The sequence below is a fragment of the Miscanthus floridulus genome, chromosome 13, assembly GCF_019320115.1.
Source record: "Miscanthus floridulus cultivar M001 chromosome 13, ASM1932011v1, whole genome shotgun sequence".
Classification (NCBI taxonomy): Eukaryota; Viridiplantae; Streptophyta; class Magnoliopsida; order Poales; family Poaceae; genus Miscanthus; species Miscanthus floridulus.
In genome coordinates, this window is record NC_089592.1 from 46,805,383 (window position 1) to 46,821,699 (window position 16,317).

Genomic DNA, 16,317 nt, shown 5'->3' on the forward strand with positions numbered 1-16,317 from the left:
GCAAGTGAAAGGACAGAGCAACAAACACCCGTTGCACAAGGGTTGTTAAGTATTTATGCCAGTATGTACTTCCTTTTCTGCAACTAAAAATATATACCAACTATTTCTTGATTACGTATCACTACTCTGGCTTCTTACGTGTCACTGTAATAGGAGCAAAATTTTCTATACCCTGAACGACCTATGCATACAAGTATTGTATCCTAGTAGTTTGTTGCATACATACACTGCTTCCATCGGAGATTGGAACATTGCGGATTAATCGATAGATATAACAGACAAAATTTGTGAGGCACCCAGATGATGATAATACTGACAATATCTTCATTGCCCGGATCTCCTTCCAATTTGAACAGGGAGGTGGCATGCAAAATTGTGGATTTGCTCCAGATCAGCAATTGTCATAGCATTTGGGCTAACAAATGCAGTTGCCAGATCACCATTTCTCTACCCATGTCATGTGCTCACAACCAAATTCTCCATCAGTTCTGAATTATTTTTTAAATTCATCAGATGGTGAAGCAGATGCTTCCAGCAAGGAAGAAAGTGATGGGCGCAGTAGAAGATACAGTGAGGGCCCCACAAAAGGTATCAGTGCAAATGGTAGAAGCCATGAACCATTTTTCCTGTTAAGCAAATGCTAATTAATCTCATGTGATGCAAGTTTCAATTGCCATTTTTAACTCAGACATTGCAAAGTCTATCATGCAACTTCTCTACACAACATTAAGCATTAGTGCTTACCATCGCCTTGCTGTCATGTCGTTATAGACCCAAAATGGTGAGAAGGCTGATAGCAAAGTAAAATCAAGGCAGGTGGCATGGATCTGATACATGACATAACAGAAATAGAAAATTATTTGACACCCACACTGTATTGATTAGATCCATAGTAATCAAATGCATGGCAATGACATGTAATCAAATTATGGCATGATCAATATATAAATCACTTATAATCCTTGAACCTTATAAGATAGAGGAAACTAGATCAGTGACTATTTTAACATTTTAAACTTTGAACATGTTTGTCTTTGTGATCACACTGAATACCAAAATTGTTTAGTGGTTGTAAAAACAACAACTCAAATGAAAGAACATGTAAGACGTGAATACTAAATGCATGATAGTCATATGTGCAACCATTTACTCTAGATATAACAAAGCATTTGTTATTGTTCTTTTACTCAAGATTCACTGAATCATGTTGCAGAACTTACAAACTTGCTCGACCTGAAGTATCGAATAAATTCCTTCCAATCGTCGCCACCAGCTTTGCCAGCATATATGATCAGTCCAATGCCCAAGGCAAACACTACCTGCGACATGGAGATTGGAGAAAGAAATATAGTCAATAATTACCAAATAGTGTTTGAAATGTAATACAATACAACTAAAACTTACTCCTGCGGTTAACTTTGACTCAAGAAATTTTAATGGCCATTGTCCAATTTCATCTTCCTCAATGGGAGGTGGAGGAGGCTTCCATAAGACAAAGTAAGGAATCAAAGCATACGCTCCTCCGATGCATGAAAGAACCAGGAATGGCCACACAGGGATCTTGCTTTTGGAACTGCAATACAATTTTACCGTTACGAAAATAATATTGAAAACAGTAATCATAGAAAATAACTACTGCTACAATCACATATTTTGTTATTATATGTGTATACCAAACTAGTGAGGGATAAAAATGCTAGTGCAAAATCACGAATCGATTAGTTTCTCAATATTTTGGACATAGGTATGTTCAGTTTTTATGTTTCCAAATGATCATCCATTTGCAGTCAATTTCAAAATCATGGCAATCCCAATTCTCCTTGCAAATGTACTCTACTAATCTTATGCTTGTAAAGAACCATGAATGTACAATGTAGCACATACTATTAACGCAAAGACCTCTGTTAGCAAGTGGATGTAAATGTAATCTACTGAATGACTGGAATGTGACAGGCAATGAGGCCATTCATGTACCTGTGTTTGTATGAACAAAACACTCAGTGTAGTTTTTCTTAAAGACGATAGGACACAAAGGTGGTGTATATCTTTAAATGCGACATGGATAAAACAATGATTCATTGGTTTAACAAGGGGAGTAGGGACTCCCTGTGATCTCAAAAATAAAACCCTGTGCAATATACCATTTGTCTAAAACAAGTGTGCACTATGAGCAGAATGAACACAATATATTCTGAATAAAAGGCAATTAGGAGAATATTAGTAAAAGGGTGTAGCATAAATTTATCTTTCGGAGCTGAGCCGAATACATGAGCCAAAACACAAAAAAAGGGCTATAATATAGAGGAAAAAATATGTGGTGCTTTTGTACAACTTTAGCAGTCAAACAAAGGGAACATTTCATTGATTACAAATTCGCAGATTCATTTACCTTCTTTCAGTGGGAAAAGGTAACACACTGTAGACTAGTTCAACAACATGCTGGACAAAAACTTTGTTCGTGGTTGGCTTATTTACACAAAATAAAGAACAAGTCACATATCACTCTGTCTGCATACAAAGATAATTTTTAAATCACCTTACAGTACAAGGTGTTATTACTACAGCATGCAAAAGAAACTAGATAACCGTTTCATGGTTAATATCACCTATCCCAACTTGCTTGGGAAGGTATTGTTGTTGTTCCTGGTCAGTTTTTGTCATATACAGACACAAGGACTATCTTTGTGTTTAGGAACTATCCAAAGGATTAAGACAAGCTTCAAGATCAGCCAAATGAAACTAGAAAATTGCAAGTATGCCGCAACCATCATCACTAGCTTCCTACAGAACATTCATAAGCTTGAGCTGAGTAGGGTTCACAATTTCGACAAAATTCTCCTTTTTCTCTGAGGTTCAGAAATTTTTTGTATCAGCCAAAAAATTTTGGTTGAATTCATCTTCCACCCTAAATTACACCGAAGTACACTAAAATGGCCCTCCATATCCTCTAGTCTCACCAAAGCCCTAAGTGTCTTCAAATTCATTTAGTTTTCTCACTCCCATGCCCGACATCACTAGCGTATGCAGCTCACCTACCGTCAGTTCGCCCTATTAGCGCTGCTCTACTTTTGTGATATGTTTGTGTTATTTCGTCGATGTCATATAAATTTGTGATGCGTAACACGGTAATAGGTTGGGGAATATTTCTAGTTAAATGATGCTGAATCTTTTAAAAAAACAGTTTGAATTTGATCCTAAATTCCTGAAGGAAGGAGCTTTACCCTCTGCCAGTAGGAAGGAGCAACATACTGTAGACTAGTGGCCAGAGGCCCATAATGTACCATAGAGAAACAAGAACATCATTCATTCGGAAGCCATCGTCACCCTTCAGATTTAAAAGTTTCTGCAAGAGGTATGTGTCTTGGTACTGCAGTCAGAGTGGAGGCACAAATTACAAATTAGCAAGGGAATTCGAAATCACATTCACAGCAGCATAACACAAAGCAAGCAGGCAGGCAATTGTCCCGTACCGGTGTCTGGTTAGGCGCGAGCAGGAACACGTAGTACATGAGTCCCGCCCAGATCCCGAAGATGAGCACCGACGTGCTCCAGTCGCTGAACCTCCCGCCGCTGCCTCCGGCAATCCGAGCAGCAGTCTCTGACACCGCCTCGCTCTTCTTCATATCCTCTTGCTCTTGAGCAGGAGAATCGGTGCCTGGAGGGCCCTGGAGGGACGAGTCTCTGCAGAGTTGGGCCCAGCCACGGCGCCGCACTCCCGGCCGGCACGCAGCGGCGTTGACGAACAGAGGGACACTGGCTCTGGCGCCACTAGCGATGGAGGCTGCGGCGGTTCTCGCGACGAGGGTCATCAGCGGTGGCCTTATAAGAGGAGCGAGGGGAGCACGGGCGCTGGCGAGCATGAGGTAGGTAGAGGAGGATGCCATGGCTGTGCGCGGCGGTGGTGCTGTGGAGCGTTGTGGACCGTGAGAGATAAGCCGGCGGTGGTGCTGTGGGCAGGGGACAAAATTTCCAATTCGAGGACACGTCTGATTTTTATAGAAATCTCGCAGGAATCTCATAACAATCTATTCCATTTTATATGAAAAACGTAGGAACAGGAATTTTTTCCGTAATCGAAACAGGCCTGACAATAGCCAGCAAGAGAGAACGTCACGACTGGAAAAAAAAACAGAGATAAAACGGTTTTTTCTAGAACTTAACACCGTTACAGCTCTAAAATAACTGAAGTATCAAATAGGATAGAAAAAAAAGAAAGGAGAGATAAATAGGAAAGATTTTAATTTACATGTCAAATAGGAAAGTAGAAAACTCAATGTTAGATGCGGATCGCACGTTCTATGTAAAAGTTGTTTCATTAATAGTGTTTTTGTTTGAGGAACGAGATGGTCACTTCTTACTTTTTGTATTTGGCCTGTGTAATGGAACGAGTTTAGATCATCAACTACCGGACCAACCCATGAAACCAGCCCATAGAAAGCTGTTTTGTGATTTTTCCTTGGGTTGGTTTGGGTACGGTTCAAAGCCGCAAACCGTACGTGAGGACGTGAGGTCATCTTGGCTGGCGGCGGCGGCCTGCCAACTCATCTTAACTGGCGGTGGCGCTTAATCGGCGATCGCGGTGCTGTGGTCTCAACTCTCAACCAAGCCGAAAGTGGAGCCGGCCAGGGCGGCTGTAGCAGCGAGTTTCGCGGCAGCGGCGGCGCGTCCATCTTGTCCTGCAGCGGTGGCTTGGTCTCGACTAGGTGCGGCGGCCACCACAGGTTTCGCGATGGCAGCGATGTGCGTATCCATCTTATCCGGCAGCGACGTCATGGTGCTTCCGTGCCTTGCCGTGGACTCACCGGTCGCCACAACCCTCAGCGATGGGCACCGCGCCCCACGCCTACTTTACGTCGTCCCCAACGTCGTCATTCTCGTGCGTCTGCCGCTGTCATCTCTGCCAGGGGAGCTGATGTGTCGTCCGTGATGGGAGGTCCCTAGAGTATCACCCGCCGCAAAAGAGCCGACGCTCCGCCCGCATTGGGAGCTCCCCGCCTCTACGTCGACAGCAACTTGTCAAAACCACGGTAACCGTGGGTTTCAAACCATAGAACCTAAATGCCTTCTGGGTTGATTTGGTTTTAACCAAAAACCGATTAACCGGACCATGAACAGGGTTAACCACCTCATTCCTCACAAGCTAATAATTAGTATATGCACGAAGAATGAGTTGATTTCACCAAAATTGATAGGATAAACCCATGATGCATCACCTCATAAAGCATAGGGTGACTCCACAAACTAAACACACCGTAACCAGGATTCGATTAGAAGGGGGAAGAGAATATTGCTTTTCAGATTCGTGCTGCAGCTAGACAGGGGGTCAACAAATCAGATAGCTCGTGCGGCACAAGGGCATGCGGGCTTGCCTTTCCCCTTACTTAACCAATGTCAAGTTAGATAACTTCATCTCATTGTTTCCATTATAAAAGTGTCAATGAAACATTTCTTCCATTTAAGCCCAAGAATCAATGGAACAAGATGGCAAAAAGTAAATCATGAAAAATGTCATCCTAGTAAGAAAAGAGAAAATTGCAACCTTTCATAAAAATCTAAGATACTAGCTTCACCTATCTGTGAAAGAAGGAAACTAATGTGCTATCTGAATTTATAAAAATCTAGTACCCTCCAGCCATTAGGAGCTTTCAGGAATTCAAAATGCAAAGGGTATGGTCTATGATACGTATAACTACCAGGCTTAATTTACACATCTAGATTAGATTCAATTGACTTAGTTACTCCTCTAGACCGATTAAGAGATTTAAAAATACGAGAGGCTAGTTGCAGCATTAAGCGTAGGAATTGCACTTAGTGAGTAGTGACCATGGTAGGTTAGACAACACCGTGGTATGTGCCAAAGGTTAGATACTATTGATCTGTCATCGGTTCATGTAGCATGAACTGAATTCGATGTGTAAATAACAATGGGAACTGTTGTCCTAGCCCGCCACCCCCCCCCCAACCCAAACTAAATTGACCTTGCCGTTTGCAGTGGCCAGTTTGAGTTAATTAGCATATGCATACATGTTGACTGTCATAACAGTTGACCGACATCCAATATCAAACCACCATTCTAAAATGATATTAATTTGATACCATAACATTACCGTTAATCGGCATGGTAACATCTAGCCATGTCATATTATGGAGTTCAAAGCAACCATGCATGTCATGAGCAAGTGCAACCAAAATCTTTTGTGAACCCCTAAACTTTTGTCTAATAATGGTATTTCAATCAAAAGAAACCAAAATCTATCATTGGCCATATACTGCACCAGAAAACTAGCTTTGATAGGAGAATTGTCACAGCACCTAGAGGCTAATGGCTTGAGTATGACATCGCACATAGTTGGAACTCTGAGCCCGTGCTTGAGTCAAAGATGTGGTGTGGAAGGGTAAAGTCACCATCAGCGAACATGGTACCATCGCTGTTGCTGCTGCCCCTCTGCCTCTTGGCTGGGCGCTCATGCTTTGGACCGAGCCTTGGTGAGTCAGGCCGACAGTTGGTGTCAGGTGTTTGAGGTTCACCATTAGGAATATCTTGTGAGCCAATCTTCATGGGCTCAACTTGACTTCCATTGTCTTCACTGAATGGAATAGCCTGAAGTGGAGTTGGAGATGCTGGTACATGGGTTGAGGAGTTAGGTCTTTCGGAGTTGGTCAACTGTTCACTTGATGTGGCTCTAGAAACTCCAGCACCATTGATGCGTTGCTGCTCTTCGATGATCTTCTGAAGGTACTTGCCCTGTGCCCCAATTCGCAGCTGCAGCTGCCTTTGTACCTGCAAGGGATGTTTGTCAGCTACGACAAGACCTGTAGTGGCTTGATTCTTGTTATAAATTCAGAACCGCAACAGCGGTAGTAGGAACATTCTGAATATTAAATGTTCCTTTTCTGTTTATGTAATTTGTGCTCTTAGTTCTACACTTCTTCTAAACACTACTGCTCTTTGTTGACACCTATCCTCAAACAATACATGCAAGTTTTTTTTACTGATATATGTAAGACATAATCTGCTGCTGATCTCTCTCTCTTTGTTTGCTGCACAGCAGATTTGGTAATAGGTCATTCTTTGCTGTCCTAGTTGCTGTAGCAGTAGGGCAATAGGCCACCACAGCTACATTAGTTGGTAGCTAATACATCAACTATGTCTTGGTAGTGGGCTGAGGTAGGAATTGTACTGGTAGTACTAGAAGTAGTTGGGGCTGTACTCAGCCATGATCATGTGTACCTTATAATTAGTGCATGAGTTGTATATATTCTACCACTATACAATGGAAAAAGCAGTTCAGTTGCCACAAACCAAAAGAGTAGAGCTCTAGCCAGCGCTGGTGCTTGTGCTCTGTGTGTGCTTGAGCTCAACCCCTTCTTCTACCTCTAGCCATAGTGAGTGAGTGTGTGTGCTAGTAAACTTACTGCTTACCTGTGCAGGGTAGCAAGGGACCAACAACTGGTATCGGAGCCGTATAGCTGCGTCGCCGGACTAACCGTCGGCGATGGCAACTAGCTCGGAGACCAGCGACAGCAGCGGAGCAATGGGAGGCGACGATGCTGCTAGGGCGGCCCAACAATGATAGAAGGTCGTTGTGCACATGGTGCGGGAGGTCAGCGACACTACTTGGCTATAGCTGACTCGCACCAACTATAACGAGTGGGCGGTGACTATGAAGGTCAAGCTTAGGGCCCGACGGCTTTAGAATGCCATTGACAAGGGCACCAATAATGAAGAAGACGACATATCAGCGATGGAGGCCATCCTTGGCGTGGTGCCAGCAGAGTACAGGGAGTCGTTAGGTGTGAAAAAGACTACTAAGGAGGCATGGGAGGCCATTGCAGCGATGCGCATCGGCTCCGATCACGCAAAGAAGGCGATGGTCCAGCTGCCGAAACAGAAGTACGCCAACCTCAAGTTCAAGGATGGTGAGTCGGTGGAGGACTTCTCCCTCCGCCTGCAGTCGCTCATTAGCAAGCTAGGGAGCCACGGCGTCACCATCGACGAAGAAGAGGTGGTCTCTAAGTACCTCCACTCTGTACCAGTGAAGTACATCTAGATCACTCTCTCCATAGAGACGATGCTGGACCTATCCACCCTCACTATTGAGGATGGGACCGGCTGTCTACGGTCAGTGGATGAGCGCATGAAGCAGGCCACAGCAATGACGAACAGCAACAAGGTGTTGCTGACAGAGGAGGAGTGGGCTGCCCGGATAAAGGAGAAGTCCAGGGGAAACCTCCTCTAGCTACGGTGGCGACTAAAAGCGCCGCGATAAGGCTTCTTCGAAGAAGATGAAGAAGATCGACCCCAACGCCTGCTGGTGCTGTAGGAAGACAGGCCATTAGACAAAGAAGTGCCCAAACCGCAAGTAGGAGAAGAAGGCCGAGGCTCACTTGGCACAAGCTGATGATGATGATGAAGCCACTCTCCTGATGGTGACGTTCTGCACACTGCACGACATTGAGGTCATAAAGAAGGGAGAGGTGATGGCGGTACAGGAGCACGGGAAGACTTTGAAGGCTGTCAACCTTGACGAGCCGCGCGCCCAAGTCCACCTTAGATTTGTGGGCGACGAACAGGAGCAGTGGTGGTATCTAGACTCCAGCGCCAGAAACCACATGATGGGTTCCAAGGCTGGCCCTTCATAGAGCTCGACTACAACATGACTGGGACAGTGATGTTTGGTGATGGCTCAAGGGTGACGGTCCAAGGGTGTGGCACCATCATTTTCCAGTGCCAGAACGGTGCGCACCAGTGCGCTGACGAACAGTCTACTACATCCCCTAGCTGCGCTCGAGCATCATTCAGCATCAGGCAGCTGGACGAGCGCGACTAGTGGTGCTGATCAAGGATGGCATCCTCAGGATCAGGGACCGAGAGCAGCGCCTTCTCGCCAAGGTGAAGAGATTCCAAAACCGATTGTATCAGCTCGGCTTGAAGGTGGAGTAGCCCATCTGCCAGGCTGCACGGCACACGGAGGAGCCAGTGGCTGTGGCATGCCTAGTATGGCCATCTTTGCTTCGACTGCTCTTGGTCGGCTAGAGAAGTTGGTGACTGGGCTACCTCACATCGAGCATGCCGGCGAGCTGTGTGATAGCTGCTTGGCTGAGAAGCAAAGGAGGTTGCCATTCTCGAAGATGGCAAAGTATCGCGCGGTGGAGGCCCTCGAGCTGGTCCATGGTGATCTCTCTGGGCCGATCACGCCAGCGACACATGGAGGCCAGTAAGTACTTCATCTTGCTGGTGGATGACTGTAGCCAGTTCATGTAGCTACAGCTTCTGACCAGCAAGAATGAGACGGTAGAGGCGATCAAGAAGTTCAAGGCGCGAGTGGAGGCGGAGAGCGGCAAGAAACTGCACATGCTATGGACTGATCGTGGCGACGAATTCACCTCTATAGAGTTTGTAGCGTACTACGTGGATCAAGGTGTGGTGCGCCACCACACCACACCGTAAATGCCGCAGCAGAATGGCGTGGTGGAGAGGCGCAACTAGACGGTGGTCGGCATGGAGGTCGATGATGAAGGCTAAGAAGATGCCGGTGGAGTTCTAGGGAGAGGCGGTGACCACGGCGATGTTCATCCTCAACTGCGCGCCCACCAAGGCCCTAAAGGGCAAGACGTCATTCGAGGCTTGGCATGGACGCAAGTCGAATGTGTCGTTCAGAACATTTTGCTGTGTTGGCCATGTCAAGAACACAAAGCCCCACCTCGACAGGCTTAGAGGACAGAAGCACGCCCATGGTGCTGTTGGGCTATGACAAGGGCAGCAAGGCCTATCGGCTCTTAGATCCCAAAGGAGGCAAGGTGGTGGTCTCTAGGGATGTAGTGTTCGACGAGATGGCTGCTTGGGATTGGTAGGGTCAAGACGTTGGGGAAACTATTGGTGTTAGCAGTGCTTTTGTTGTCGAGCACCTAGTGATCCAAGGAGGAGATGATGGCGCTGGAGAGTAGTCTCCACCAACAGCGGCACATTCACCTCCACCATAGTCCCCTACGACGACAGCATAGGGGACACCCCCACTAGAGTTCGCATCACCAACCACCGACATCGACGAGTTCGTGGATGCTTTCCATGATGGCGAGGAGGTTCGGTTCAGGCGGATGGACAACATTGTCGGCGAAGGGGGAGCTCCTAGGCTAGATAGCCAACTTCTGGATGACCCATAGCTACTCCTTGTCAGCGCAGAGGAGCCGCCGACGTTCACAGTGGCTGAACACGACGCCAATTGGCGATGGACGATGTTGGAGGAGATGAGGACGATCGAGGACAATAGGACATAGGAGCTGGTGGATCCACCAGTGGGCTGCAGGCCGATCGGGTTGAAGTGGGTCTACAAGATGAAGCGGGACAAGCACGGCGCCATTGTCAAGTACAAGGCTTAGCTCGTCGCCTGTGGCTTCATCCAGCACTGAGGGTATCGACTTCGAGGAAGTCTTCGCTCAGGTGGCGCGCATGGAGTCCGTTCGCTTGCTGTTGGCCATGGCAGCAACAAAGGATTGGCACGCCCACCACCTCAATGTCAAGTCCATGTTCCTCAACGGTGTAACACCCCGGTGTTATGATCTTATGTAGCGCCGTGATTTAGGCCTAAGTCAAATTTTCAAAACGAGTTTCTTGGATTTTTGATTTAAAATGTATTCGACGCGACACGCGAATCCTGTGTGACTTAGTTTCGCGAACTCAAGTAAATGCTCAACTTAAATCACGCTGGGTGTAGAATATATATATATATATATATATATATATATATATATATATATATATGCAAGTGTATATATATACACACATTACGACAATAGCTCTAAATCGAAGAACGTGTAACAGTGGCGACAGTGCTGCGGTAAATGTCTGTCTGCGCTCTCTGCAAGGCTGTACAGTTGACCGGCCTCTTGCTTCCTCTTTCTCTTCTCCGTTGTCTTGTCGTGGCTCTGTCGTGTCCTCGCGCGCTCTACACCCGGCATGGCCGTTTGCCTGAGTCATCGTCCTCTCTCGTTTGGGTCGTGTCTGAGTTTTAATGGGAGTGACAGTTGTGCTTGTGTTTTACCGCACCAGCAGCCAACTCCGGTACCGTGTTCTTTAGAGCACCATCTCTGCCTCTACTGTCCTTTCGCATTAACGCCACTATCTCCTCGTCCGTCCTCTGGTCACCTACCGATATTGCCTACATCGCGTCGTCTCCTTTTTCCCTTTTTTTTCGCTGCTGCCCCTTTTTCCTTTACTTCGAAAGGACACCAGGCTGCTGCTTCTCTGTGCCCGCAGTGCTGCTCCTCCCATCCCTTCACCACCGCTCCTATTGTGCCTGCTCAGCCACTGCCTCTACCGCTGCCAGACTAGGGCCAGCGCGCTGCTCATCCCGTTGTCGTGCGCCCACAGCCACCAAGCCTGGAGCTCCACCGGTCCGCGCACTTCCCTGGGCCGCCATCGCTGCATCTCCGGTTTGTGCCGGTCCGCTGCCGCTGCGCAGCGCCAAAGCCGAAGCCCCGCGCTCCCACCATCATGCTGAGCCGCAACCGCCCGCTTCCCGGTCCCGCGCTAGGCCGCTACTCCCCAGCGCCCGTGCCCCACCATCGTGGTGTTCCTGCACGTCGGCGCCCCACCGCATAGGCCCGCTCCACCACCGCAACTGCCCCGGCCTCGCCTTCCTCGTAGCGCGCCCGTGACGCCACGACTCCTTCCGTCTTCTCACGAGCTGGCGCTCCCTTCTCTGCCTCCATGCACGTAGCTCCGCCTCAGCCACGTCTCTCTCCTTAGGCACGCGCGAGCATGCCACACCACCGCGCCGCACCTCCTTCCCCGCTCGGTACCGTAGCTACTCCCCGACGCTACCTGCTGTGCTGCCTGCCCCACAGCGTCATGGCACTACCCCTTTGTGGGCCCCCGGTCCTGTGCTGGACCAGGCCACCCGTCCACGCTGGAGCCGGTCTTTTGCCCCGCGCTAGCGCGTGCGCCCGCCATGGCTGCGCCTTCCATCACCTCGGCGCTGCTCTTCCGCTGTCCGTGTCAGGCGGCCACAGCCATGCCAGCTGAGCCATAGCATCTCACCGGTGACTGGCTCCCCGCGACTCCCCATGCCTGCGGGCCGGTGCCTCTGTCGTCGTGGGGGCTCCGCCTGGTGACGATGGATTGCCCTCACCCGCTGCTATGCCATGCCCAACCGCTGGTGCGCCGTGTCCGCCCTCGCTACCCTTGCGCACCATCTCCATCGCCGACGCTCTAGTTTTTCCTCCGTGCTCTGCTTTGGAAGAAGACGAAGGGTATGAATCCAAGCCGAGATTTTATACGGGGACCTTTCTGCGAAATACGCGACCTAGGTAAATAGTGCCAATGTACTGCGGGGTATTTTGTTAGAAACTTGGGGGTCTTAACACAAAAATTTAAGCCACTATCCTGTCCTAGGCGGCGTGGGCTGGCTTGCTAGGCCATCCACGCCCATGTACCTGGGTCGGCCTGCTCGGTCCCCGACTGGGTCGCTTGCGCCCATCCCCAGTGGTGGACCGCGTTGCCGTTTCTGGGCCGCTGCCCCACTGCCTGGCCGCTTGGGCCACTGGTGACGCGCACCGCCTGGCCGCTGGCCTGGGCCACGGTGCCGTGCGCGTGCCTCGCCCTCTGGGCCATTGCCCATAGGTGGGCCGCCTGCCTGGCCGGCTTGGCCGCAGGCGTCTGGGCCTTTTGGCCGCTCACGTGGGCCGCAGCTGGCCGAGGCCGGCCCAAGTGCCTATCTCTTTTCTGTTTTTTGTTTAAAATGGCTAGAACTTGTAAAATCAAAAGAAATTGGTGTAGATGTCCAAAAATAGCGAAACCAGTTTTGTTGAGCTCCTAAAATCCTGCCCTACCTGCTAGTATATTTTGTTCACATAGTTGGATAATATTCTTAGGGAGCTATATAATTAATTAGAGATAATTAATATTGTAAAATATAAACTTGTAGGAATTTTCATGATAAGTTGGTAATATTGTTGAATCTTAAATTTGTATAGTAGGCTCCAAGCAGTATTAGTTACTCACCGTAATTTTGTAGCTCCAGAATAACTAGTTGCTAATTAGATAATGGTGTCTTATTTTGAATAATGATTAAATCGATAGAGTAAAATAAAGAAACATCTTGGTTTGTATAACTAAAATTATTGTTGGGAAATAACGCCTTATCTGACAACGTGTATATGTTGCCTAAGTACGGTCGTCTTTAGAACTAGCCCGTTAACTAGAGAGGCGTACGTCGTATTATACGAGTCACGATTGTAGTTGATTAATTACATCTTTGCATTGCATCGCATGCATATCATATAGGTACGATGATGATCAATGGATCAATCGAAGGATGATTGGGAACCCAAATATGGTGTAATGGTATTCTCTCCAGAAGATGATGCAATGGGCTTTCGATTCAGTTGATGGTGGATGATAGAAAGATGCAGATACTATCTTTTAATATATATCTTACTCAGGCAAGCCCCGGTGCATAACCCCTACCTTTCTGTAGTTTAAATTATATTTGTGCATTAAGTTTCAAGGAGTTGAATGAAACCACTTGCATATATATCTTTATCCTATGAGTCTTACTAGTATGACAGGATCGTGTAGATTGCTATGCTACAGAACTCCGGTAGAAGTCGAGTGATTGCCGGCCACTCATGAGATATAGGAGATATGTTACTATATGATTATCACTTGGAATATATAAAATGGTGGAAAGGAAAATGGTGACCGGGCAGGGATATGGTTTGGGTATTGGTGGGTGTAAGAAGTTGTGTCGCCGCGGAGGACGGGTCATAGCTTGGTTACACCATTGTTCCCTATTTGGTCGATTAAGGACCGTTCGTTGCATAAGACTCTAGACAGGTCACAGACTTATTATCCCAAGCACATACTTGTGTATGGGCGCTTGGAAGACTTGTTGCTCTCTTTTCACGTATCCAGCTCTTTCCGGACTGACTGATTGGTGACGGGGATAGTGGAGGTCCTTGCGTCACACGGAGTCTTGGACTTAGGATGTGGGGGCTTGGAGTCCAAGTTTGGATGGGGACCTAGACACCCGGGATAGGAGAGTGATGGGTTGGTCCTACTTGTGCCTAGGGTACAAACGGGACGTGTGTTTTCAGGATACCCAACTGGGGGCATCGATTCGTGAATCAGCCGAGCGATCCGGTACGGCTTGTCTACGGTTTAGCATCGTAGTAAGAACTGAAAGATTAAAGATGGAAGATGGACAAAGGAAATCTGATTGCTTACCACATGCTTGAAAGTAGCACAGGTGCTTACATAGAATGGTTAGTTAATGAACCAATGCGGCTATTAATAAAAATCGAAACATAAGGACGCACGCTTAGTAATGCTTCTTGCAAATGCAATAAACCCACAAGCCAGATAGCCTTGCATATCCTTGGAGTCTTTTCTTTTCTCCTATCGGGTAAGTCTTGCTGAGTACAATTAAGTACTTAGGGTTTTATTCCCCCTGTTGTAGGTAATAGGTGGAGGCTTGAGCTGACCTTTGTGTGTGGATTCCTCCTGGTGGGCTCAGAGAGGATTTCCTTTACGCTGCGATCGTAGTTGTTATTTATAACTCTCACTAAATACTTTTATAAACGAAAGTTCATAATCTGTTGTCGTAGTCTATATATCAATATTTCATCATGTCATTAATAGATGTTTATTTCCGCTATAACTATGTTCACATGTTTCTATCCTGCTGTTCAATTAAATTGTTTATAACTCGGATAACATGATTTCATTCTGCTATTATATTAATAAATATTATACTCTGATGTTGTATTAAAAGTGATGTAAGAAATGGTTATGAATGATGTAAGCTTTATTCTCTCATTTGTGATCCTGATGGCAAAAATGTGGATTTTTGGGTTCTCCCTTGGGGTGTGCCCGACGGAACCGAGTAATTTAGTGTTCTCTCTCGAGTGCTTAGTGTCTATTGGAAGACAAGCACTCCTGTGAGGTATTAAATTAGGCGGTTCTGCCACAGGTGGTATCAGAGCGCAAATGAGGAAATAAGGCTTCGAAAACCTTTTCTAAACTAAAATTTGACAACAAATTATTTTCAAAAAGTTAGGTTGTTTGTATGCAAAGTTATATAAGTAGCCCTATTACTATGGTTATGTATCTAGGATAGCTAACACTCTGCTGACTTAGGTAGGCTTAATCAATTCTTCTGCAGGTACACTGACTCGAGCATAGTCCGATAGTATCAACTAGTTACAGGGAGAGAACGATGTGCCCAAAATCTGAGAACGGTTGCCCTATATGTGGGCAATAGTGAAAGGACGTATAGGACGTGCATTCATGCATATCCTGTTGGCGCATTATAGTGTTGTATTGCTGGTAGATACGCCATCCATAGGTGTCACGCGTGTCGTATTGTGCACGATTGCCTTGTTCCTATTCTAGAGTTAGGTCTGCACTAGGGCTTCGTGTTTCACGTTCGCCCATGGTTCGCATCGGTCGTGACCCATGTCTCCCTGTACCCCTTTTCTATGCTCTTGTCGGACCTATGCCCTACAGTCGTACTAGTCAGTAATGACATCGCACGTTGCTCACCTCGAACACGCAGAATTTGGTTGATTCATCATAGTGATCTCACGTGGGAACACTGGTGAACCACGCCAGGACCACTGAACGCTCTGCCTTTATAATTAGAGCTTGGCTTAGCCTTTGGTACCACCACTCAACGCACTTTAGCTCACTTAGCTTTTCCTTGAGTCAGCTTTTCACTCCGCCCTCCTTGCAACCACCACAAGAGATGGCAGGAGCCTGGGTTAGTACCTACTGCCTAAACATTGAGGGTTTTCCTAGAATCCTGCATGCCACTGTGCAAAAGCTCAGAGTTAGAGATCGTCTTGAGTATGAGGGCCATGAGTATGAGGAGCATGGCACCAAGCGGTGTGAGGTTACCGTCTACATCGGGAAGAGTGAAGAGTTCCCTGACATCACTGAAGCCTGGAGTGTGACCGTGACCGGGTTTTGCTTCGTCAACACCTACTAGGTTGTGGCCCGCAAAGCCTTGCGGTACCTCTACTAGATCTATGAGGAGCCCATTGCCCGTACCCCCATGCGGTTCTTTCCACCCTTGGATAGGAACCGGCGGGCATGGAGGGCTCACATGGAGGCTTTGCAAGGGCAGGATGCGCATGAGGATAGTCCCACCGTGGTGCACTTGACCACATACCTGCTCGCTCTAGATGAGCAGTATGACCGTCAATCCTTGGAACTGGGGGCGTGCCTTCGGCGCGCCGAGGAAGCCGAGATCTTCAACCGGATGCTTTAGGTGCAGCTCACCGAAGCACACGCCAGCGCTGTAGCTATTGAGAGCC

The 16,317-nt window shown here is 47.4% G+C and overlaps 2 protein-coding genes across 3 annotated transcripts; both read right to left on the reverse strand.

The window, feature by feature from the left end:
- Positions 1-301: 301 nt before the first annotated feature.
- LOC136500925 (uncharacterized) lies at positions 302-3,965 on the reverse strand. Of its 2 annotated transcripts, none has more exons than XM_066496405.1 (6): positions 3,471-3,965; positions 3,222-3,367; positions 1,405-1,573; positions 1,221-1,319; positions 745-827; positions 302-626 (listed from the first exon to the last, which is right to left on the reverse strand). In XM_066496405.1, the coding sequence occupies exons 1-6, from the start codon at positions 3,882-3,884 to the stop codon at positions 494-496; spliced, it is 1,044 nt and encodes a 347-aa protein (XP_066352502.1). In that variant the 5' UTR covers positions 3,885-3,965; the 3' UTR covers positions 302-493. The 2 variants fall into 2 exon arrangements, with proteins under 2 accessions (XP_066352502.1, XP_066352503.1); XM_066496406.1 differs by having other exon boundaries at positions 488-626; positions 1,234-1,319.
- Positions 3,966-6,319: 2,354 nt separating this feature from the next.
- On the reverse strand, positions 6,320-7,594 carry LOC136499777 (myb family transcription factor PHL7-like). The gene is made up of 2 exons (XM_066495310.1): positions 7,489-7,594; positions 6,320-6,813 (listed from the first exon to the last, which is right to left on the reverse strand). Exons 1-2 carry the CDS (start codon positions 7,592-7,594, stop codon positions 6,320-6,322), a joined length of 600 nt encoding a protein of 199 aa, XP_066351407.1.
- Positions 7,595-16,317: the final 8,723 nt, after the last annotated feature.

Bases quoted from the DNA above. Each gene is read 5' to 3' on its own strand.
- LOC136499777 (XM_066495310.1), bottom strand. From the start codon at position 7,594: ATGTGCACAACGACCTTCTATCATTGTTGGGCCGCCCTAGCAGCATCG. The intron at 6,814-7,488 runs GTTAGTCCGGCG...AAGCCACTACAG, and splicing joins GCTAGTTGCCATCGCCGACG to GTCTTGTCGTAGCTGACAAA.
- LOC136500925 (XM_066496405.1), bottom strand. From the start codon at position 3,884: ATGGCATCCTCCTCTACCTACCTCATGCTCGCCAGCGCCCGTGCTCCC. The intron at 1,574-3,221 runs GTAAAGCTCCTT...ATTGTATTGCAG, and splicing joins CTCCTTCCTACTGGCAGAGG to TTCCAAAAGCAAGATCCCTG. The intron at 627-744 runs GTAAGCACTAAT...TTTGCTTAACAG, and splicing joins GACATGACAGCAAGGCGATG to GAAAAATGGTTCATGGCTTC.